This window comes from Lethenteron reissneri, chromosome 47, assembly GCF_015708825.2.
Source record: "Lethenteron reissneri isolate LAM-NWPU_2019-01 chromosome 47, ASM1570882v1, whole genome shotgun sequence".
Lineage (NCBI taxonomy): Eukaryota > Metazoa > Chordata > Hyperoartia > Petromyzontiformes > Petromyzontidae > Lethenteron > Lethenteron reissneri.
Genome location: NC_083825.1, coordinates 6,181,714 through 6,207,464, shown reverse-complemented (window position 1 = coordinate 6,207,464; position 25,751 = coordinate 6,181,714). Strand labels below are relative to the sequence as shown.

The following is a 25,751-nucleotide window of genomic DNA, read 5'->3' as shown; positions in this document are numbered from 1 at the left end:
CGCCAATGTGGCATCAAAAGCCACCTTGACGCGCGCCAATGTGGCATCAAAAGCCACCTTGACGCGCGCCAATGTGGCATCAAAAGCCACCTTGACGCGCGCCAATGTGGCATCAAAAGCCACCTTGACGCGCGCCAATGTGGCATCAAAAGCCACCTTGACGCGCGCCAATGTGGCATCAAAAGCCACCTTGACGCGCGCGGGGCCGAGGTGGCAGCAGTGAGCTGGCGCTGTGGAGATCTGGGTTCAGGTGAGAGCAGTGAGGTGGCAATGCCGAGAACTGGGTTCAAATCCTGGCAGCTCCCGATGATTATCCTGTTTTCAAGTGTAGGGAGTTGATGGCTTCAGTCAATGGTACAAGAACAACGAACAAAAAAACACAAAGAACCCCCGTATAGCCTGAACAGACTGTTGGGACAAGTGCTGTTAGCGAGTAGCACCTATGAAGGCCGGGGATGGATGACCAGCTTCACGCCCGGCAACCTTTGTCTCCCCAACGGCGATGTGTACACACCACACCAAGTATTGATTTGAGGCCGAGTCGACCCAGGCGAGGCACAGGACCGGTTTAGATAATCATCACCGGTGTTGGCCGTGAGCGCGGGATCGAACTCGGGTGTCTGTGTTCGCAGCGGAGGCGTAGCGCTAACCCCTGCCTCACCTTGGCACACACACACACGTGCGCGCGCGCGGTGCTGAGTGAGCAGAGTCCACGGGGCAACCAAGTGATGAGTTCAGTTCTGGCTTTATTGAAACCAATACGCATGTAACATAGCAAAACACGCAGCGGGCGTCAATGCCAGCCGAGACTCTTTGGCCACCGAGTGCCCAGTTGTTCGTAAATCGACGGCGCCGTGAATTTCTCGCCCAATATTTTCCGGACCGCCGGCAGACGGGAGTAGGTCGCGGCGCATGAACCGGTCGCAGCTGCAGTCATAGCGAGAGGCGTGATACTGGACGTGGTGCGCCGGGTCCGGGGAATATATTTCTGGAATGCCATTCCGGGCAGAGCCAGCTGAAAGGGAAACCCTGTTCACGGCTGACGAGCGAGAATAAAAGTGAATTTCTTGATGGCTGTGCCTGCGATGGTGCTCGTATTCCATAAGGCGTGCCAAACTCTTTGGTTCTTTCGGTAAAGTCACGTAGGTATAAAATTAAATAAATGTAAATCACGACGTTTCGGGCGCAACACAAGCAAGCGTCCGTCATCAACGCACTTGAGGCGAGATTCTCTTCACCAGACGGACGCTTGTGTTGCGCCCGAAACGTCGTGATTTAATTCATTTTAATCTATACCTACGTGACTTTACCGAAAGAACCATTAAGGCGTGCCAACTTCGAATTGGACGCTAAAAAACACAAAAGCCTGCAAGCTCGATAATTATTCTTCGTTGATTTTTTTTGCTTCGTTAAAGATCACTCCGCTCGCTACGAATCGGAGAAAGAAAGGACAAATAAGAAACGCGTCTCGACGCCCGGCCGTTGGGAACCCCGCCACGCTCATTCTCTGCACGTTTGCGATTGCAGCCGACGCAAACGAAGCGGTGTCTGGTTAAGAGAATCTCGCCGCAAGTGCCGTAGCCAACGTGAAATGCAACGCGCAGAAAAACTCTTTGGCTCTCCGGAGCAATGTTCTTTATTACAAGGCCCACGGGTCACTGGCGGCCTCTGGTGGCCCTTTAGTGCGGCCCCTGACAATTCACAAATGTTGAGAACACCGCCCCCCCCGCCCCCCATCATCATCGTGTTGCTGTCAAACCCGCAATGGTTTCAGATGTGTGGGCGGCCCTCGCACTGATGATGTCTTATCGGCCAAAGTGCCCCCCGCTCCCCACTCTGAAAATTAGTGAAGAACGCTGGGCTCGAGTAAGGCTCTCGATTGTGTTTTTTTCCATCAGAGAGGGTTTAATCGGCAATGGATCGGACCGATGCCGTTCTCAACGCTGCTGGGCGCGGTACGGAAGAGACCAGAGGTGTGGACTCGAATCATGTGACTTGGACTCGAGTCAGACTCGAGTCATGAATTTGATGACTTCAGACTCGACTTGGACTTGCATATAAATGACTTTGTCCCACCTCTGGAAGAGACTACAATATATAAAACAACAAATAAACCCCGCTATAGAGCAACAAGAGCAGTATAAATAGGTACCACCGCAGTTAGTTGACTGGCAAGGTTGTGTCTGGTGGGGTTAAGTGTGGGTACTGACACCTGCTCCCAAGATGCTTGACTAGCGTGGAGGAGTAGGCCAAATACACCCTCCCCCTCACTGGAGCTCACTCTGGAGGAGGCCATTCTGGCACAGAGGACAATCGCAAGGGGCTGTACCGTGAACCCTTAACACCAACACACGCTCACGGCGTAATAGCCACGTGCGGAGGCTTTTCACCAACTCTAAAATCTTGTGCTTCAAAAAGAAAACTCTTTAAGGTAGTTAAGCCACAGCAACATTTACTCCCGAGTGAGAAGCTTCCGCAGACTGCGTCTGTGACTGCGTCTGTGACTATGTCTGTGACTGTCTGGAACACAGACTGTCTGTGACTATGCCTGTGACTGTCTGGAACACATACTGTCTGTGACTACGTCTGTGACTGTCTGGAACACGTACTGTCTGTGACTACGCCTGTGACTGTCTGGAACACATACTGTCTGTGACTACGCCTGTGACTGTCTGGAATACATACTGTCTGTGACTACGTCTGTGACTGTCTGGAACACATACTGTCTGTGACTACGCCTGTGACTGTCTGGAACACATACTGTCTGTGACTATGCCTGTGACTGTCTGGAACACATATTGTCTGTGACTATGCCTGTGACTGTCTGGAACACATACTGTCTGTGACTATGCCTGTGACTGTCTGGAACACAGACTGTCTGTGACTATGCCTGTGACTGTCTGGAACACGTACTGTCTGTAACTATGCCTGTGACTGTCTGGAACACAGACTGTCTGTGACTATGCCTCTGACTGTCTGGAACACGTACTGTCTGTGACTATGCCTGTGACTGTCTGGAACACGTACTGTCTGTGACTACGCCTGTGACTGTCTGGAACATACTCTCTGTGACTATGTCTGTGACTGTCTGGAACATACTGTCTGTGACTATGCCTGTGACTCTGGAACACGTACTGTCTGTGACTGTGCCTCTGACTGTCTGGAACACGTACTGTCTGTGACTATGCCTGTGACTGTCTGGAACATACTGTCTGTGACTATGTCTGTGACTGTCTGGAACATACTGTCTGTGACTATGCCTGTGACTGTCTGGAACACGTACTGTCTGTGACTGTGCCTCTGACTGTCTGGAACACGTACTGTCTGTGACTATGCCTGTGACTGTCTGGAACACAGACTGTCTGTGACTATGCCTGTGACTGTCTGGAACACGTACTGTCTGTGACTATGCCTGTGACTGTCTGGAACACAGACTGTCTGTGACTATGCCTGTGACTGTCTGGAACACATACTGTCTGTGACTATGCCTGTGACTGTCTGGAACACAGACTGTCTGTGACTATGCCTGTGACTGTCTGGAACACAGACTGTCTGTGACTATGCCTGTGGAACACAGCTGCTGCCCTCCGTCATAGACTTGCGCGAGTGAGAATGGTTCGAATAGCCAAAAAGGAACTTACGATTAGATGTTTTTATTTAGACGTAAGCCCTGGTTTAAGGAATCTATCGTTGCTTCGGAAATCCAACACGGCACCAACACACCCCCACAATTCCCGAACTCCGCGCAAATTTTGGGAGAACTGCGACAAACCCCATGGCCAATTCGCACATTCAGAGTCTAAATTAAGCAGAGAAAAATCTTTTTTTGTAAGTACTGCCGTTTATATTTTTTATTCTACCCCCCTCCCTCCCTCCCTTGAAGCCAAATCTTCAGACCGAGACGAAGAGAAACAACATAGAAAAAACCCGGTGAGTGACGTCTTTCTCAAAGTCTCGTCAATAAATGCCCCGCAAAAACCAAAAACAAGAATTCTCACAAAGATGGGCGGTTTTGAGACGTGAACCAACAAAATAAAGAATATTAATAATAAAAATCCATTCGATGAAAAGTCTCTTCTGAATTCCTTAACTCGACTGGCTCATCGATTAGTCGTACAATCCACCGCTTGCCGTCACGCCCTTCACACCACGCGGCCACGGCAGAAGGAAAATAAAATTAAAAGCAAACCCGACAAGGGGACAGAGGAGAGAAAATGGAAGAAGCGAAACAAAAAAACACCACCACCAACCCTCAGCCAAACCATTAACAATAAACATACAGTCCTCGGTATCCAGTAACACCGTGTTCGAATATTACTTTTTTTGCAACGCTATACGGAACTCACGGCATGTGAGCGTGCGGTCTTTAAAGAATCACGGGATGGATGGGGGGGGGGGGAGAAAATCTTCATCGATAATAAAAAAAAATAACAGCAGCAAACGTAAAAAGCCGAGCGTAGGTGACTAAACACAAAACATCTCCCGAGCAGAAGATGACGCGTGCCTCCGTCACCGCCGTTCATCGCGACCCCGAAGAAGCTTCTCCGCGTACGGGAGGAAGTGGGGGGGGGGGGAAGGTCACGTGGGAGCCCCCCCCTCTCCACGTTCCTCACCCAAACAGCGGCACGCGGTCACAAAGAGGAAAGGGCCGATCAGCACGAACGCCGCCAAAGGGCCCACGCGTAGTCAAGAAGCGTTTTAGTATTCTTAAGTTTTTTCGGTAAAGTCACGTAGGTAACAGCGTGCTTCAGCCGCACCGAACCTCACAATAATATCCAAGGCCTACCTTGGCTCCTCCCACCCTCAACCAGTATATATACAAGGACTGTTTTCTTGGAATTTCTCCTACTTGATACAGCAAGCGTGCTGTGACGGTTCCACCTGAAGACGGAGGCTTGTGTTGCCTCTGAAACGTCGTGATTTTTATTTTATTTTTATTTAACTTTTATTAATTTTAATTTTTTAACTACGTGACTTTACCGAAAAAACCTAACAATATGAATCCTTGCAGTCACGAAAGCTTCAAATCTAGAATTAAGCGTTTTAATCTAAAACGCGACGGTCGCCTTGTCCAATGATCTCGCTTCTCATGTTTTCATGCAACTGGCTCAGCTCGCTTATCAGCACCCACCGCACCATCGCAACTTTCTGCACGTTCTTTTTCTCCACCTTTGGGCGCCAGTTTCTTAGCGATAGTTCAAACCGAACGTTGCATTTCTCTGCGCTGGTATAACGTACACGGGCGAGGTTTGAACGCCGTGTGTGACAAGATGTAATAATACCGAAACGAAAAAAAAACTGGTTCAGTAAACTCTCATGAGCTTATCCTTCAAACATCTGGCACCAATACCAAGCACCCCCTCCCACAGCCAACATTGTCATATCGCTATCAACGACCACTTTTCGAAAATCTCCGACCATGAATCTAAACAAAGCAGCAGGAGCAGCAGCAGCAAAAAAATAATAATATCCAGCGCCAAGTCGAATGCCTCCTAACGAACCTCGACGTTCACTCAACTCGAACTGATAATGGCGACGAGCAAACATGAATAAATCGCTGTCGTTCGCACGCAGCAAGCAAAGCAAAAACACGTTTGGGGGAAAACCGCGAGCGAGAAAGAAAAGCGTTCGAGCGTTCGTGGCGGCGGCGGCGGTGGAGGAGGAATCCACGTGGCTCTTTATTCCGACTCCACAGACGAGTCGTCGTCGTCGGACGATGAGGAGGCCGTTCCACAAAGAGCATCTAAGCCCACAATCACGGGTTAACCCCCCCCGCCTCCCCCCACCACGGCCATGGGGATCGTGGCCACGAAGGTCACAAGGGCTACAGGATGCGATCGACGATTGCCGCGATCGACAATTGCCGCGGTCGTCTCCCCGAGGACGGTGCCCCCCCCCCCCCTCCCCCGTGGCGGCGTTCTCCGGCGGCCTCTTCCTCGCCGGGTCCAACGTTCCGCTCCGCGCGTCGCGGAGCGAGCTGGGTCGTCATGCTGTCACTCCACGCGGCGGAATATAAACGGTTCCCCCCCACCCACCCCGGTAAGACAACGTCGGCACGACGTCGCACCAGATGGGGTGAGGCCGCGGAAACGAAACCTCGGCAGTGATTCTCTCTCCACTCGCTCTCTCAGTGCTGCCCTGTTGCCTTCCCCATCCAAAACTGCCTCCTCCACCCCCCCCCCCCGATTCCACTCCTACAGCTGCTGCCCCTAAGAAGCCCACTACCCCTGCCCACAGCTCCTGCCCCCCCCTCCCCTCCCCCAAAACCCAGCCATCGTGCGGGCGGGCCACGCGTCGCTCAGATGTTGATGGAGTTGGCGTGCTTCTTGCAGAGGGGCTTGTTCTTCTTGGAGTAAAAGGGTTGCCCTTCCAGGTTCACCTGGCACACCTGCGGGGCGGGTGGTGGAGGAGAGGAGACAAGAGAGCAAGGAAAGGGTGGAGGTGGGCGAGCATTGGGGAGCGCTGTGGAGGAACGGGCTATCAACGGCAGGCACGTGACTATGCGTCCATTCATCGGGTAAAACATTGATTACGCCTGCGATACGTGCGTTGAACTTCTTTAGCGCCGTACGTAGCCAACCGTGCTAATCGTGTTATAACTAATTGGTCGCTTTTAAACAAATTGCATCTGCTATCGGCTGCTGCAGATACATTGCCAGCCAAGGGCAGTGCAACAACATCCATTGTCCTGTTGTTGTGTCTTGTTCTTCTATGTACTTGGCTCTTGTCAATGTTGTTTCTCTCGTGTCTTCTGTAACAACGCCACTATTACATGACGTTAACACTTTACGCGACACCTGTGCTCACACTGGGTGATCTTCGCGTGCGTCATAGTGCTTCCAGCGTTAAGGTCGCACGGAAGGACGGACGGACAGATGAACAGACTGACGAGAGACAGACGAGCGACACAAACACGGGTTGATCAACGGACGAACGGACAGACAGAAAGACGGACGGACATATGGATGGATGGACAATTGCGCAGCTTTACCCAACTGACACACATACGAAAGCACACAGACACGGAGGGGATGCACGGATGGACGGACGAACAGAAAGCTAGACCGACTTACAGATGGACGGACAGAAGGACGGACACACTGATGGGACAGACGTAAAGATGACACGCGAACGCGCTCGGTTTCGTGTTGGGGGGGGGGGGTGGGAAGCAAGCTCAGGAGGGGCCCCCACACGTACGGTGCACACGAAGCACGTGTCGTGCCACGTGTGGCCCAGGGCCTCCACGTAGCGGTCGCCGGCCTCCACGGGGAAGTCGCAGCCCTCGCACTTGGTGCTGAACAGCCTGAAGAAGTCTGCGCGTCGCGTGGGGAGGAGGAGAAGGAGGGGGGACACACGCATGCTCGTAACCTACGACGACGCAGGTGGGGGTCGTCGTTGCGAAACGCAACCGCAGGAAGTCATCGTACTAACACTACTACTACGTATTAAATAATAATGATCTACGCCTCCAGTTTCCTGGCTGGATGCTGGCTGGGCTCCTGTGCACCCCAACGACTCTGCTGTGAGTGGCTGCGTGCCGTTGCCAACGAACCTAGCTGGGTATACTGGCTAAATGGGATATTCCGTGTAACAACTAAACTTTTTTTTCGATTTAAAGCTTTCGTGACTGCAGGGATTCATCTTCTTGGTTCTTTCGGTAAAGTCACGTAGAATGGAAATAATAAAATAAAAAAATAAACATAATTAAATAATTCTCACGACGTTTCGGCCACAACGCAAGTAGCCGTCCTCAGGTGGAGAACAGGTCTGTCGAGGAGACAGAGTCTGACTCTCGTGAGAATTATTTTATTGTTTTATTTTTATTATTTTATTATTTCCATTCTACGTGACTTTACCGAAAGAACCAAGAAGATGAACTAAACTTTTGCTTGATTTTAAACGTCAGAACAAGGTTCGGAAGACTTATAAAAGACAGCGACAGACTTCTGGGAGTAATGAATACAGAAGACTGACAAGCTATTGAGTGGCATATACTTTTGAAAAAAGTGTCTAGCAATCTAGCAGGGCATGATTACGCAACAGTGAGCGTGGTTACGCAACAGTGGGAGTGGTTACGCAACAGTGGGCGTGGTTACGCAACAGTGGGTGTGGTTACGCAACAGTGGGAGTGGCTAGCGATCAAGTTGGCGTGGTTACGCAACAGTGGGCGTGGTTACGCAACAGTGGGCGTGGTTACGCAACAGTGGGCGTGGCTAGCGATCGAGTGGGCGTGGTTACGCAACAGTGGGCGTGGCTAGTGACGGAGTGGGCGTGGTTACGCAACAGTGGGCGTGGCTAGCGATGGAGTGGGCGTGGTTACGCAACAGTGGGCGTGGTTACGCAACAGTGGGCGTGGTTACTCAACAGTGGGAGTGGCTAGCGATCGAGTGGGCGTGGTTACGCAACAGTGGGAGTGGCTAGTGATCGAGTGGGCGTGGTTACGCAACAATGGGCGTGGTTACGCAACAGTGGGAGTGGCTAGCGATCGAGTGGGCGTGGTTACGCAACAATGGGCGTGGTTACGCAACAGTGGGCGTGGTTACGTAACAGTGGGCGTGGCTAGCGATCGAGTGGGCGTGGTTACGCAACAGTGGGCGTGGCTAGCGATCGAGTGGGCGTGGTTACGCAACAGTGGGCGTGGCTAGCGACTGGGGTGGGTTGGGGCGTGTACCCTTCTCGCAGTAGGGATCTCCATCCTCCATGTGGAAGACGCCTTGGCCAATGGGCTGGCTGCAGCACGCGCACACGAAGCAGTTGGAGTGCCAGGCCTGCTTGAGTGCGTACGTGATCTCCTGTAGCCACAAGCGCAGCACGGGTAATCGATAAATGTAGAAACGCCGGCGAATGGAGCATCACAAGATAGGACCGCAGAACTTGGGCAAACTGTAGGAGCTCGTTTCGGGATGACTTCCTGCTCGTTTGTGGCTTCCAGCGCCTCTGCATCATTCTCTCGGGTAAACGAGAATTATTGCGAGTCACAGATTATGAATGATTCAACAAACATTGTAACGGACTGCGTTGGCAAGCCACCTCGTAGCAATCCGTCGATTCGCCGATTACAATTGAGCCATGAAGCAATTCACGCTTCGCTTCCCAGCGATTTGAAGAATTGTCACGATTTGGGGCGGGCGGGCGGGCGGTCACGATTCAAAAAGATAATTTTTCATTTCATCTTCAGAATCACGACTTCAACTCGGGGGGCCTACAGGTATCCACAGTCCGCGTGCTCGGATTGAAACGGGGAGCGCCGAGGTGGCCCGGGCGGTGGTGACCTCAGAGGTCGGTGGCGAAGGAGCCGTCGCGCCGAACGTGTGACCTCTTGCGGCAGCATTCGCGTGGACCGCTCCTGCTGCCGCACACCGGCGTCACGAGTGATTTGTTTGATCCACGGGTCACGAAGGTGGGGGGGGGGGGGTGACAATGGTGGGGGGAGGGGGGGCATTCCTTTGAGGGTCGCAGTTCTCCATTCGAATGGCAACCGTCAACTGAAGTAAGCGCAAATTCGCCGAGATCCTGGGTTCGAATCGCGGCATTTTCAAGCCGGGATCTCGAGTTGACGGTCACCGCTAGGTCACCGATGAATTTTTGGTTCCGCACCGAATTTGGGAAAAGTGTCCGTCCGTCACGTGATGAACGTCGCTCTCGTAAGTGCGTAGCGTGCGGGGAAAGCGCTTCCCTCTGGAGGTCACTTGAAGGGAACTCAGAACTAGCTCCGCATGAACCGCTTCTGCGGGCCGTTCCTACAACACGAGGCGGCTGCACTGTCTCCGCGAGGGATCCGGGCGGATACTTCGTCTCGCTCAAGAGACGGCGGACCGCTCAAACACGATAACATTGAGGGGAGGGGGGGAGGGGGAGGAGCAGGGGGCGGGGGGGGGAATGACAAAAACTCGCGATCGCGAGTACGGGATCGGTCACACGGGCCCACGTAACTTTATATACGGGAGCGGCACGAGCCAAGGCAAAGCGGGCCGGCCGCCAGACGGGCACACAGCACTACCTGTCACGGCGGAGCCTTGACGACGCGCGCACCACACAGAGGCGCTCTCACATGCTCGCGCGCACACACACACACACGCGCGCACGTGGATTTATCGCACACTCACGTGCGCCTGGGTTACATACACGCGCAATAGGCGCGCAGTGGTTCGCCGCGCGACTCCGCTACAAACCTGGCGACCTAAGTTCGATTGCTGGCAATGGCAAACATCGTGTCTGAGCCGGCCCTGGGCTTCCCTCCTTCATCAACCCGCATTGATCCGGTTGTCAGCCTGCTCCACGCCTGACAACGTTTGTCTAGCCTCTTGCTGCCGATTAGAAACCGCACTAGGTACCCATTTAAGGCTGAGTCACCCTAGCAGCGCTGATATTTACACACCACACAAAGTACCCATTTAAGGCCGAGTCACCCTAGCAGCTCCGACCAACTTGCCAACGCTCCCCACGTACCTCACACCTCCGCCACCCTCTTACACACACACACTCACAGACAAATATACCCCATAAACAGTTGGCGAGAGTGTTCTTAGCGAGCGCCTATTAAGGCCGGCACGGCAGACACAGAGGGACGTGTTTTGGCCAGCGCCACGCCCCTGCCGCCTTTGTCTTCCCGGTCCCGATATCCATATTTCACGCACTCGTTGAAAGGCCCAGAACCGGTCCAGATATTCGATACCGGTGTTGTCCGCGAGCGGGAATCGAACTGGAGTCACCGCCGGATTCGCAAAGCAATGCGCACTAACCACTGTGCCACCGCTCCCCGCATCGTCGTGCACGCACGGGCATTCGGACACAAGGCTGCGCTCACACCACCTGAAACGGTTGCGGTCAGCTCTGGGAGCTGCCCTCGCCGGATTCAATTTCTGCAGCGCTCTACGACTCTGGCCGCCGGTGATCTCCGGCGAGCGAGCGAGCGAGCGAGCGAGCGATGTAATCGCCCCGCTTTTCAAGATCACATCTGCAACTCGTTTTCCAGAGAGAGACCCGGCTTGGAACGGCAATAGAGGGGCGACTGTTCGCGCCGATGGGCGGGCGCGGTGCGACTTGGCCAACTCGTGCCCGTAGGTGCACAAATGCACACGCACACACGTATATATGTACATACACACAAAGACAAAGATCCCCCCTATAGCCTCAGCAGACTGTTGGGGTAAAATGCTGTTAGCGAGTAGCACCTATGAAGGCCGGCACGGCACACGAGGGGGGTGTGGGTGGCCAGCACGATGCCCGGCCGCCTTTGTCTCCCGAGTGGCGATGTTAACACATCGCATTAGGTACTCATTTGAGAAATGAGTCGACTTCGGGGAGGCCCAGGATCGGTTCAGATAATAATCGTCAGCATTGTTGGTGGCTGCGAGCGGGAATCAAACTCGGGTGGTTGGGTTCGTAGCGCTAACCGCTACACTACCGCAGCACAAACGTGCACAGATACACGCAGCAGCAACATCAAAGATCCTGCCATTTGGGCGATAACAAATTGTTGGGAGGAGCATGTTCCGTTAGCCGCCCACCACCACGCACATCAAGTGATGGTGACAGGTTCGCGGCGAGAGTTCGATTTCTGGGCAATCGACATCGCTCCTCGCCTCCACTCGTTTACCCACTCGCACCGACCATAGATATGTAACATTAAATGTGCATACGTTGTATGTAATTGGTTCATATATCCCAATTTAGGATCACAGAGCTCGGGCAATTGTTGGTCGTGCCAGTTCTGGCAGTCTTCCTTGCTCGTCCGAATCTAAGGAAATCTGTATGCGTTACAAATGTATAACTTTTGAACCTCTTAACTTTCAGACTCAATCATCACACCCCCCAATGTATATACACGTACACAAACTCCCACAGCCGATGATGCATATTGCAGCTTCTCACAAACAGCACCGTTGTTATTTGTCACAAACACTGCCCGATTCTTAGTCGAACTGCGCCTAAATGACCGCTGCCAAAACCCGCTCCTTGTCGGCGTGGTTCCTACTCACAACTTTTCCCAGGATACCTCGTTCTTTTCTTTTTGCCGTGTTTCTTTTTTCTCCGACAGTTCTCAGAAACTCTGAGAATCCGGCGCTGGCGTCGTCGCGATCGCGGGGACAAGCGGGCCCCCCCCCCGCCCCCCACCGCCACTTCGGAGTTGTGACGCCTCGACATTGATTCTGTTGGGCCGTGCAGCGCCGCCGGCTTTGATCCGGTTACGCTCGGGAATTTGTACATCAATCATCGTCGGCGGATCGGGTTTCGCGCTCGGCCAGCGCCATTTAAAGCCGGCGGGCTCGCGCGGACAAGGCAAACCTCGGGCCTTTCATCGCGCAGTGGCTCGTGAAAAAGGCGGCGAGAGACGGAAGAGAAGGGAGCGAGAGAGCGGAGAAGGGGAGAGAGTTGAGAAGGGGCGAGCTGGGTTGTTGTGAGCGCTCGTCGCGTTATTGTGGCCACAGACATTGGCGGGCCAATTACAAAAACATCAACTCATTACATACCAATCTTGATTTGAAGCTTTCGTGACTGCAGGAATCCATACTCTTTGGTTCTTTCGGTAAAGTCACGTATGTAGAAAATAAAATAAATCACGACGTTTCGATCACGACCGCTTGTGTTGCGATCGAAACGTCTTGAGTTGCATCCGTCATCAGGTGGGACGGACGCTTGTGTTGCGCCCGAAACGTCGTGATCGATTTTATTTTATACCTACGTGTCATTACATACCGATGTATGCACATTTTTTGTATATACATTATGAATAATCTAAGACGAGCGGAGTTTCAGTGATTTGGCATGCGCGTGTGCACGTTGAACTTCTTTTGCACCGTACGTAGCCAACCGTGCTAATCGGAGGTGTGGTGTGTGCGCGTGTGCACGCGTGCCGGAGTTAATTTCGTCAGCGTTTATTTTTTATTGAAGTCGGTTTCAGCCCAAGGCGAGTGGAGTTTTAGTCAAGTCGTACTCTGTTAATCAAATTTCGTCATTACCTAGCGGCGATGTCCCCTAACGGCACCCCCACCGCCGCTGGTCTTCGGCTGTGGCCGTCCTTGTGAAGTATGGGAATTGACGGCAGGAACTTCTTGACGGGTAACACACTTTTATTAAATCCTTTAGGTATCACAATACAACGTGTGGTCTCTCTTCTTCCTCCGACACACTCCACTAATCTCGTGTAAGCTCTAGGCCTCTGGCTACACCCGATACACTTGACTCGTGTAGACCCTATGCCTCTGGCTACACACAATATACTCGACTCGTGTAAGCCCTATGCCTCTGGCTACACAATACACTCGACTCGTGTAAGCCCTATGCCTCTGGCTACACAATACACTCGACTCGTGTAAGCCCTATGCCCTGGCTACACATAGTACATTCGGCTCGTGTAGACCTATGGCTACACCCACTACACTCGCCTCTGGGTTACACAGAGTCCCGGTCCCCTTAGGACAGCGGGGCTAGGTACCGCAGGGCTCTAGGTCTTCATCCCCGTCTTCCTTCTTCGCTGGTTACACACTGCCCTTACGCCTGTGTGCATCCCCTTTTATATCCCCTGCTCACGAGGGACGGAGCTGATGCGGCGTCGACGTGAGCGTCGTTCCTTAATGACCCAATCACGACGCACTCTCTCTACGATCCGCTTTCCCCAGCGCGTGTTAACATTACTCCACCAATCACACTGTGCTGCCACCTGATCACTCCCTCTCAGCGCGTCACCACCTACACAGCCAATCATCACGCACTGTGCATACGATCCTTAATCCCAGCGCGTATCACCTCTACACTTGTAACAGAGCTAAGCAGCTCCGAGTCGAGTCGACTACACAAGTCGAACATCGAAGTCGCACGCCCAGATCTCACGTAATAGCCTCGGCAGACAGTTGGGGAAAGTGCTGTTAGTGAGAACCTACGGAGGCCGATACGGCACGAGACGGGGTGGGTGGCCAGCACCACGCCCGGCCGCCTTTTTTGTCCCGAGTGGCGATGTTTTTACGCACCGCACCAGGTACTCATTTGAGGTCGAGTCAACCTACGGGAGGCCCTGCGCCGATTCAAATAATCGTCGCTGGTGTTGGCCCGTGAGCATGAATTGAACTCGGGTAGCCAGGCTCGTAGCGCAGCTCGCTAACCGCAACACTGTCGCTCCATTCATTCACAGATGCCTCACTAACAGACTGTGAGAGCAAGTGCTGTTAGCGAGCACCTGTTGAGGCTGTCGCAGCGCGCAGGCGAGGGTGGTGTGGCCAGCATCACACTCGGCCACCTTTGTCTCTCCCCCCAGTGCTGATATTTACACACCGCAGCAGGTACTTCATTGGTGACGCACTCGAAAGAGGTGGGAGGCCCAGGACCAGAGGTCGCAAACGGGTTTTGATTCCTTACCCGTACCCATACCCGGCCGCACCAGGGTCGCAAACGGGTACCCTACCTGATACCCGGCCGGGTACGGGTAGCCTGGTATCGGGTAGGGTACGGGTACGGGTACCCGATTGCGACCTCTGGGATGAAGCCATGTTGCAGGCGCGGGTGGGTTGATTCTAGGAACTTGAATTGTGAGAAGAGACAAGACGTTGGGAAATGAGTGACAAACGGTTACTCACCAGTGACTCACGGCCTACCCGTACCCATACCCGGCCGGGTACGGGTAGCCGAGTATCGAGTAGGGTACGGGAATCGGGTACCCGATTGCAACCTCTGCCCAGGACCGGTTCAGATATTTGCCGGGAATTGAACTCGGGTCGCCGGGTTCGTAGCGCGGCGCACGGACCACTACGCCACCACTCCACCCACAACAACGACGGCACGCATACGCACCGGTCCCCGGTAAACATGGAACCAACGGAGCTAACATTGGTTCCGAAGGTTCCAGCCAACATGCCAACCGTCGGTGGCCGGACCAACACCGCACGTTTAGCCGGGATAGAGCAACAAAGACGACGACTGGCGCTTGACAATGACCGATTGACAGAATAAAAACAATCGCGAAAAAATGTTAACAAAACACACACAGTGCAAGGGGGGGAGGGGGGGGCGGGTGGTTAGGGGAGCGGGGGGTGGCAGAAGTTGTGGGAAGTGCGGGCGGGGTAAGCGGGAGGGGAGGTTTCTAAAATCATCGCACACGCAGTGAGAGGCCGACGAAACGAGGAATGAATGAGGGGTGCGATTGACCCACCCCGACGATCTTCTGGCTGCACTTGCCACACGGGGGTGCAAAGAACATTCCGTAGCAGCCCTGGCAGTACACCTTGCCCGCCTCCACCACGAAGCCCGTGTCGGCCAGGCACGAGTTGCAATGGCAGCAGTTAAAGTGATCCTTGTGCCACGATCGGCCCAGCGCAACTATAAACGGGCCTCTGTGAGAGAGGGGGATGGGGGAGCGGCGGAGAGGGGGGGGGTATGTGTGTGTGCGTGCGTGTGTGTGCGCGCGTTGGCATATGTGCTCACGTGCGTGAATGTGTACGTGCGCGTGCGTGCGTTTTAACGTGTGCGTGCGTTTTAACATGTGCGTGCGTTTGAACGCGTGCGTTTGAACGCGTGTCCGTGCGTTTGAACGTGTGCACGTGCGTTCACGCGTGTGCGAGCGTACGGGGCGAGCGTGTGATGGCAGCGGGTTTTGCGCGCGTGGGGCCACGCGTGCGTGCGCGAGTGCAAGACATGTGTTTGTGGTTTTAATGCGCAAGTGCGATCATGTTGGGAGAGCACGTGTATGCCACAGAGAGGGAGGGGAGGCGGGAGGGAGAGAGAGAGAGGAATGGGAGACAGACATAAAAACATTTTTTCATCACGGTCGCGGTACAGGATAACCTTTCATCATTAACCATATTTGTAAAATACGAGTCGCTTTAAATCAACACTTAATTATCAGCAGACTGAAAACCACGCACGCGGACCGCACCGTGCCGTGGCTGCTCCGTGTGTTCTTTGGAAGCCGAGCGCTTCGGAGTTATTTCGCCGTTCGTTTTGTCAAATGGGGGGGGGGGGGGAGGGGGGGGACTCTGTTAAATATATAAATATATTTAATCCGGGCCCCCCTCTCCGCCCCGCCCCGCCCCGCCAATACTCCCCAGGGTTAAAAAATGAAACGAGGCCTTCACTCCCGGCAGCGGCGGCAGCGGCGGCGGCGACGGCGGCCCGCGGCTCGGAGGCGCGGAAACCGTGAGATCAGGGGGCACGTTTCGTGTTTTTTTTTTTATTCGTGAACAAAAAAAAAATTCACTCCTAAACTGTAATAGTCCCTAGAGGGGGCTGTGTGGTAGTCGCTGCCGAGCCCCCCAGCAGGGAAATTAACGTCTATACCCCCCCCACTCCCCCCGAAACCCACCACCACCACCTCCCTCCTCCTCCTCCTTGGGTTTTCCCAACTCGCCGGAGCTTTCTGCTCAGTTCCCACCACTCACTGGCAGGCCCATCGCCCCCCCCGCCTCCCCCCGCCCCCTAACCACCACACCAGCTCCCCCACCACGGCCCCCCCACCATCATCCACTCCGAAAGACAAAATAACCCCCCTCGACTTTTCATTCGTTTTGTCCCCCTGCCAAAACTTTTCTGCATATTTTCCAGCTAAAATTTTTTTTTTTTTATAATTGTAAAAATTGTCATCCGCCAACACTGGGAGCGTTGCGTTCTCACAGATAAAAACATTGCACGTCTCTCTGTGCGTCAACAGGGCCGCAGTCAAAGATGTAAATCCGCCGCGGATCATGGGAAAACGCCCAGAATTCCTTGCGGGACGTCGATGGGGGCGCACGCACACATGTACTGGCAGTGCGAGTGTCGCTGTGTGGGGTAATTTTTTTGCGAAATTTGAAAATTAATCAAATTGCAGTCATTTCTCAATCCCCGGCTGGACGAAGTCCTCCACACGCCACGTGAGACGTGCGGGTTTGCTTGACCATACTTCACCATGCTGGTCAGCGCAGGTCTAGGTGGAGGAAAGTGGTGTCCCCCCCCCACTCTCGACTGATGCGAGTCGTGGCCAGGAATTCAACTCTAATCCCAGGCCTCCGTCAATGATGAGTCGTAGTCCGTTCATTTAAGGCGGTCAGTGTCCAGCGGTGTCCTGCACCCTGCCGCCACCGTCGACCCAGCCACCGTCAGTGATATGGCGAGCAGTGTTCGTGTTCACGCATCGCTCGCTACTCACGTTAGCCGTATGCCAAAACTGCACCTCAGGTCGCTGGGGTTCATTGCGGCGGTGCGTTTCGTGGCGGCGCTGTTAATTTTCCGCTGAAAATTAATATCCCTCCCACTCACTATGAAATTCATTGACTTTTTCAAGTTGGACTCGCTTTCACCACGCTTCATTACGATTTCGTTTCCCACAGAAGAGAATTCTCGTAAACCGCCGACCGTGAGGCTGGGTAGCGGGAGGTGATGGCAGCGGTGGGGGTGGTGGGGGGGTGTGGTAGTGGTGGTGGTGGACATCCCAGGCGGCCGTCAAGAGGCCGCGGGAGTCCGATCAGCCGCCGCTGAGCCACGGCCAAGCGCTGTTGAGCTCTTGCCAGGGCGAGCTGTAAATATTCCTAATGTCTTCACCGCCTGTCGTCACTGGGGGTCGCCTTTAATTCTGCTGCCGATGTGCTCTCGGCCTTGTCTGCTGCGCGCTTTGGGCCCTCCCGCGGACGCTGCCGCGGCATCAATAACAGTCGGCGCTGGAATCGCGGATCCCCGCCGGGTTCGAATCCATCTCCCCGGTGTGGCAGTTGAAACGATGGGGGGGGGGGGGCGAGGGGGTTATAGAAATCCCACCCCACCTCCCAACGCCGCCGCCCACCATTTCCGTCCCCCCCAGCAGCAGTATGAACGGGTAACGCCGCGGTAGGAATTGATATACTTTTGCAATTTGTACTTAAATACTCGACGCATGTGGTTTATTATTTATTTACTTATTATAAGCCACTTGCTTACCTTAACTATACTCTGCACTCCTATCGGTTCGTGTACGGTTTGTTGTTGTAACTTTCTGACCCCGTGCCCCCTACAGGACATCAAAGAGCTTCATAGCTCATCAGATTCCTCCTGCAGGCCAAATAAAGATTCTGATGCTGCAAGTCCATCGTAAGGTCGCGTGCGGCGGGGTAATGTGTCGGCACTCCCCGCATCTTGCAAGACGTCTGGGCCGAGTGGATGAGTAGGCCAACATGCTCTCCACCAGAGGAGCTCTCTGGAGCATTGCCTCCATTGGGTGACCTTCTGCCAGCAGCGACGTGAGCGAGCAATCGCGTGGCTGCAGCTTTCGTTGTTTTTCATTTCACAGCCTCTCTGTAATTTGTGTTGAGTTTGTTGTCTCCCCCCCACCCCCCGCGCACGGTCGGCTCTGTGCGGCGTGAAAGAAATTCAACATACGTACGTAATAAAAGAAAATTGGGCCGACGGTACCGTTTGCAGCAACAGCTGGGACGTGTCTGTGTGTGGACCGGCGGGGAATGTTTCTCCGCGCTTAACTCGCCGACCGTCGGAATGACTGCGATGACTGCCACGCTAATTAAAGTTGACCGGCTCCCGGGCAACGCTCGTTCGACATCCGATAGATATTGTACGTACGTGCGCGTTTTTAACCTCCTTCGCGCCGTACGTAGCCCGAGGTGTGGCATTCCTTTGGACGCCAACGTGCGCTGCGACGCAAGACAGCGATTTTTAAAAATAAAATCTTCATTCCTTCTCTTTTCGTTTACGCTGAATGGTGTCGTCGAGTCTCATGGGCTGCTTGTCAGGAGGGTGCTGCTGCCACGTTTGGGGAATGCTTGGTAAACTCGACCGCAGGGTGCATTTTGCTTCACGCGGGAAGGAACTGTACTCGTCCAGAGAAAACCCAACCTGGACGCATGCATGGGGACGATGACGTTGACAGGTCCGCAGAGATTGGTGAATGAACCCACTCGCCAGAGGTCGCAAACGGGTTTTGATTTCTTACCCGTACCCGTACCCGGCCGCACCAGGGTCGCAAACGGGTACGGGTACCCGTACGCTACCCGTACCCTACCCGAAATGAGTGACAAACGGTTACTCACCGGTGACTCACGGTCTACCCGTACCCGTACCCGGCCGCACCAGGGTCGCAAACGGGTACCAGTACCCGTCTGGGTACGGGTAGCCGGGTATGGGTATCGGGTACCCGGTTGCGACCTCTGCCACTCGCTGTGCTGCTGCGTGGCCACCTTGCAAGCTCAAGCAGGTTAAGATGGAGAGTCACAAATCCAGATGTGACCCACCAACCCTTGCCTCCAAAATCGAAAACAATCGTGCTCAAAAATGACTCTCGAGGTGGGTGGGCGGGAAAGTGTCGCTCCCGACTGTGTGGACCCAGAGGTCACGTGGATTGGCTCTCGGAGGCAGCTCTGTGACATCCGGTTCCGCGGGCCCATCTCCAGCACGACGGGCTGCACCGCTCTGCGGGGAGCCGATGCTTTGTCCAGCGATGTGCGACGCCGATAGCACAACGCGGGAGGAGGGGGCTGCCATCGATTGCCAAGCACGCGGGACTTCTTCCCATGGCCTGCCTGCCCGCCCACTCCCGCTACGTTTTCCCCCCCTTCCCCTCGCGGCTCCGTGATCCCCCCCTCTCGCTATTCGTCATCGCTCCCCGGGTGACGCGTGAACAATGGCCGTCTGTACTTGCGCACCGCCGCGTAGGGGAGCGGGGGAACGCGGCCAAAAGCGCGCGAGGAGCCCCCGTCCTGACGGAGGGCGCTCCGTACGCAACGGACAAAGCCGCTTCCCTCAAACATCATCATCATCATCCGTGGTCAATCGACTGCTGGATGAAGGTGCCATGGTGGCGAGACGCCAACTCCCTCGCCTGGTATACAGGAGGTCGTGGGTTCGATGCCGACCCTGACTCTTGTATATTTGGAGTTTGCATATTCTCCCCGTGGTCACGTGGTTTTTTTCTCCGTTTTTTTTCCTTTCACATTTATAAACGTGCGTTTGGAGTATTTGGCTGCTATAAATGTTCACGCGATGATAAGCCACTTCGGTGAGCTATCGTTTGTGAGAGCCAGGGTCGCTTCTGAACAAGAACTACACAGTTCAGTGGGCCTTACCTGGTCAAAATAAAAATACACGTACACACAAGCCGCACACTCCCACCCCTGCCCAAGTCAACAACGCCACCGCTCACGGTCCAGCGATGTAAGGAATCCACCGAGCGGCTGAGCGTGAACCAATTTCATTTCTCCATCTACCCAGTGGATGTTACTCTCGGACAGAGTTCGATTCCTTGACTGACCCCTCTCTTACTGGCGACGCCACGTCCTGCCCGAGCCCGCTCACTCTTCCCAACGGATAGAACGACAGCTCGAACTTGCGTTTATTTTCTTCACGAATCTCACTTTTAGTCTCTCAGCGTAATTCCCAGCATGCATCTGTCCACGCTTCTTTGCGCCATTTTCAGTATTTGCTCTACATTTGTGGTGAATGACCGCGTTTCTGAACCGTACGTGATAGCAGGGAAGCACGCACCGATAAAACCAAAATAACGTGGTTCTTTGTGCCACATTGGGATCAGGAAGACGGGGCGTTATTTATGCGCTACTCTCGGTGGCAGGGAGATTGCGCAAGTGCTGCATGGAGTGGAGTTAATTTGCTGATCTCATCAAGGAGCGTAAACCATCACGCGAACTCCAGTCATCTTCGCAGTGGCTTATGGCTAGCCTTCGAACAAAGACGGTCACTGCATTGCGTGCTTCTGATGCGCTTCTACGGCCGCCTGGAACGCTCTTCCTTCCGATATCAGGAAGCCACTGGAGCTATGCACTTTTAAATCATCCAGATTGAAAACTAATTTCTTGAGAACTGCTTCTTGTGTTTAGTTTGTTGTCCTTCCCCCGCACCTCCGATTAGCACGGTTGGCTACGTACGGTGCGAAAGAAGTTCAACATGCAATACATACACGAGACTTTCAGAAGTAGTTCTGTGGTGTCCCTTTCCCTGGAAGCGCTCTATGATCTGAAGAGATGCACGGCTCTGACGCCTTTGAATGGATATTCATTTCACGAGTTCACCCCGGATAGCACAACTGGGATAAATATATTTTACAAAGTCCAATATTACACTCACGTTACATGCAATGGACCGGGCGTGTGAGATTCATTTACAATTCGGAATGTAAATAGTATTACACATCATTGGAGCCTCCTTTGCCAGTAGAAAAATATGATAATTGTTTTTTTACCCTTTTATCTGGCAACAAAACTGACACCTTTACACTGTCCTTGAAATGGTGTAAATGCTTACCCCGAGCTCTCATACTCTGATGGCGCATTGTCTTTGAGTTGTGCGCCTTTTGGCGTCATCTGGTCCAACACCATGTGAGACTAGGCTCTAAGGAAAGCTGTCTCGGGTGTGGACCAATTAATTTCAAGGACAGTGCATACATTATCAGAGTTATGATTTTGTTTGCATTCCGACTGCAGGTATTGTGGTCAATGCAAACATGACTCCTTGTAAAAGTTTTGTTGCCAGATAAAAGGGTAAAAAATCAATTATCAGTATTACAAATGCTTGAGGTTATCTTATCTTAAAACTCATCCCGTCCTCTGGTGTCATGCATAATTACTTCAAGACGTCCAAACAGGGGTTTTCACGTGGTATGTATGTAACAAATGTGTGTAAATACTCTTTGGTTCCTTCGGTAAAGTCACGTAGGTAGAAAACATAATCGATCACGACGTTTCGATCACAACACAACCAATCGTCATCAGGCGAGTATGGATTCCTGCAGTCACGAAAGCTTCAAATGCAAATGTGTGTAACAAATACATTTTTAACCCAACGGTATTTATTTTACTTGTTTATATTGAGTAACAGAACCTTTCTGAAAAACAGCAGGAGCGCGCCAACAAGGGTTTGTGGGTGATTTGTGCGTGGCTTTTAAACGTTTAGCCGCTGTTTACTGTCGGTGGCTGCCTGGTGTAACTGCGCCTTGGCGACACGTATCGCAACCACGTACCGCAACCACGTACCATAAACACGTACCATAAACACGTGCCGCACATAATTCACTGGGGGGGGGGTGACCGGGTTCGCTGCCCTTAAGTAACACCTACGGCCATCGAGGAGCGTGACATTCATGCGATGTCCGCTCGACGTCTGTGCGATGCTCGTGCGACGTTCATGGAACATTCGTTGCGACGTTCAGCCCAGACCACGTGCAAGTGCGGTCATTTATCAGGGCCATTTTTTGGTCATCTTTTCTTCTTCGCAACGTTGGAAATGTCAAAACGAACAGGAAAAAAAAATACGAATTTAAAATAGTGAACCAGGCACGACCTTCAGTTCGTGTCAACTTTCCCAGGGTAGGGGGGGGGCAGGAGGGGGAGGAGGGGGCGTGCGTGGGAGTTTACAAGCGTAAAGGGAACTATGTCTGAAGAAAACCCTTCGATGATAATAAAAATACATTAGATTTAGAGATCGTCTTAAATACGAGATGCATCATCTCTAGACATTGTACAGGAACGACGTGTTACTACAACTGACCTATTACTGGTAGGAACCACCTGGTTCCACCAGCCCACAGGGGATTATTGTGTCCGTCCGTCGTACATCCAAAAATGGAGGGGTGGGGCTGGGTGGAGATGATGGGGCTGGGTGGGGGTTGGGAGGGGTGGGGCTGGGTGGGGGAGGAGCTGGTCACCCCGTGGTGCCCTTATAAAACTCAACGTTTTACCTACTCACGCCGGCTTGTGCCCGCCCTCACAGTCGGCCATATTTGCGGAACACACCGCAGGAATGTGTTTTTCAAACTAAACTTCTTATTTTACGAGGTGAGGCCCACCGAGCCATATTGCTCTTTCATGCGAAGCGTACCGGATGATGTTGTTGCACTTGTTGCAGAAGGGCGCGCGCAGGGCCTCGGGCACGTGCTCGGCCCTCTGCACGAGGAGGCCGCTGCCGGGCGCCCCCCACCCGGCCTGCATGCCGCCGCCGCCGGCGGCCCCACCGCCGCCCGCCGAGCCCACCTTGGCCGCAGCGACGCCCTCCTGAGCGCCTCCCGTGGGGCCCTTGGTCTTGGCCTGGATGCCGAAGCCCGTGGCGGCTGGGCCGGCCGCTGCGGAGGAGGGGGGGGGGCGGCCCGAGGCCCCGTTGGGCGTCCACGACAGCCCTGCGGAGAGGGACCCGGCGGGACGGCGGGACCGCAGTCGCCGGTTAGGAGTTCGTAGCACGCACGTCGACACGCACGTCGACACGCGCGTCAAGCACGGGCGTAAAACACGCGCGTCAATTTTTTTCACGTGATCGCCCACGCGGAGAGACAGACGGAGGGAGGGGACGGGTGAGACAATGATTCGGAAGCATCGGAAACCCACAGACGACCGAGAAGACATTTTTTTTCCCGAGCTCTGCGGTCCTACGTTTGGGTGTTTGGACATCTTTGTAAACGAGCGAGGGTACCTGTGAGAGGCAACCCCAGTAGCCAGAGAAATTCCTCGGTGGAGAGGGGAGGGGGTAAGACTCAATTCCTGGCCAGGTGGATATAACCTACTTGCTGTACTGAAATCGTACCCTGGCAAGCCAGGAGACGGTTACGTTGACGCCCATGGGCAAGGGGGGGATTTAACACGAATCTGTGTGCGATCTGCCAACCCTCGCCTCCTCCACAGTGCCGAATGGCAGGCGTGGACCTCTTAACGCCTCCAGTCAATGTCCTTTATTTCCCCAAGCTGGGTTAGGAGGTTCGTAATAGCCGTGGCGGGAGTGTCGTGCCACCACTGCTGAGCAGGCACGGGCACGATGATCATTACGCTCATGATGCGACTATCGCACACCACCGAGGCTGCTCGTGTGGACCAAGCACCGGCCCCACGGCACGGCCACGGGGTCTCGTTTCGAAACAACGGCGGTCGTCACGTGGCTTTGAGAAGTCACGTGGCTTTGAGAAGTCACGTGGCTTTGAGAAGTCACCTGGCAGGCGGTGGCGGCTGGATTCCCCACCCTTACGTGGGGTGGGGGGGGGTGTCGGGGGAGGGGCTGGCCCCTCCCCTCACGAGACGTGATGCCATTCCCAGCTGTGCTGCCAGCAGCGAGAATTCCAACGCGGGCAATTCTTCTTCTTCACGTCACGACTCCGATCGCGCAACCAGGATGTAACATTAATTATAAATAATATATTTATATAAGGCCCAAGCATGGTTGAAATCACTTGACCAGCTGTTAGCCCCGTCACGTTGCTGATGTAATTTGCAAGAGAGAGCCTGGGTCATTACTTTTCTCTTTTTTTAAAACGACCAGCAACTGCTGCCAGAGTCATGTGGTTCGCTACGAGAATGTGGGACGGACAAAGCAACGACCTGCCACCTCCGACAGCCGCTATGATAGTTGGGTGATCGTCCACCCTGCCTGGCAAAGACGATTGCGGTTTTGCAACGCGTGACAAATGCGTGACGGGCTCCCCCCTCTCTCACTCAACGTGAGCGCGTATCGCGTTTCCTTCCACCCGTGACATCTGCCGAAGATAATTTCACTGCGGGTCAGGGGGGGGAGAGAGGGGGGCGGGGGCCGCATTTCTGACCTCTCGCTCACCAGAACAACCGCCGCCACCACCAAAGACAAAGAGCCCCCGTACAGCCTGCACAGACTGTTTGGGGCAAGTGCTGTTAGAGAGTAGCACCTATGAAGGCCGGCACGGCACACGAGGGGGTGGGTGGCCAGCACCACGCCCAACCGCCTTTGTCTCCTGAGTGGCGATGTTTACACACCACGCACCAGGTACTCATTTAAGGTTGAGTCGACCTAGGGGAGGCCCAGGACCGGTTCAGATAATCGTCACTTCTGTTGGCAGTGAGCAAGAATCAAACTCGGGTCACCAGGTTTGTAGCGCAGCGCGCTAACCGCTACATCACCGCTCCCCACACCACCACCACCATCATCACCAGCAGCAGCAGCATAGTCATCACAACTAATTAACATCCCCTTCATCATCATCAGTGGCATCATCATTATTACATCACCATCTCCACCAGCAGCTCTATCTTCATCGCAAACGTTATCATCGCGATCGACATCACCGCCGCCAGCACTGTCGTCGTTATTACAGCCGTCACCACCACGGCCGCCAGCATCATCTTATCACAACCATCATCGACTCCACTACCAGTAGCAGAGGCAAAGATCCCCCTTGTAGCCTTTACAGAGACTGTTGGGGCAAGTGCTGTTAGTGAGCATGTAGCCAGGCTGGCAGAGCATACGAGGGGATGGATAGCCAACCACCACGCCCGGCCGCCTTTGTCTCCCCATTGCCGATATTTACACACCGCAGCAGGTACTCGTTTAAGGCCAAGTCCACCTATGGGAGTCCTCGGTCCGTTTCAAAGATTTGTCGGCGGTGTTGGCCGTGAGCAGGACTCGAACTCGGGCGGCAGAGTTTGCAGCGCAGTTGCGCCGACCGCTGAGCTGCTGCTCCCCATACCACTACGAGTGGCACAGCTGTGCCCATCACAACCTCAAATCACCGCTGGCACCACCTTCATGACCACAACCACCGTTATCACCACAGCCACTGTGATCATAAAGGAACCAACCGCGATCGCAGCCACTGTCAACCGAGAGTGCCGAATGTAAATGCGGCTTTTAAAAACAACCGCGTGCCGAGGCCGTAAGCAAGACGCTCGATGGCAAGTGGATGCGTCTTGATTTGAAGCTTTCGTGACTGCAGGAATCCATACTCTTTGGTTCTTTCGGTAAAGTCACGTAGAGTAGAAAATAAAATAAATCACGACGTTTCGATCGCAACACAAGACATCAGGTGGGACAACCGCAGCTAGAAAAAGCGACTTCAGCAG

The 25,751-nt window shown here is 53.8% G+C and overlaps 1 protein-coding gene across 4 annotated transcripts in view; it reads right to left on the bottom strand.

The window, feature by feature from the left end:
• Positions 1 to 726: 726 nt before the first annotated feature.
• The window catches only part of LOC133354343 (LIM domain-binding protein 3-like), an 87,205-nt gene continuing 62,180 nt past the window's right edge, over positions 727 to 25,751 (bottom strand). For all 4 annotated transcript variants that reach the window (XM_061571110.1, XM_061571109.1, XM_061571111.1 and 1 more), the window contains 5 exons: positions 22,780 to 23,074; positions 15,146 to 15,326; positions 8,672 to 8,792; positions 7,198 to 7,313; positions 727 to 6,388 (listed from right to left, as the gene is read on the bottom strand). In XM_061571110.1, the coding sequence (XP_061427094.1) occupies positions 6,299 to 6,388; positions 7,198 to 7,313; positions 8,672 to 8,792; positions 15,146 to 15,326; positions 22,780 to 23,074 (803 nt within the window). In that variant the 3' untranslated portion in view covers positions 727 to 6,298. The remainder of the gene's footprint in view (positions 6,389 to 7,197; positions 7,314 to 8,671; positions 8,793 to 15,145; positions 15,327 to 22,779; positions 23,075 to 25,751) is intronic.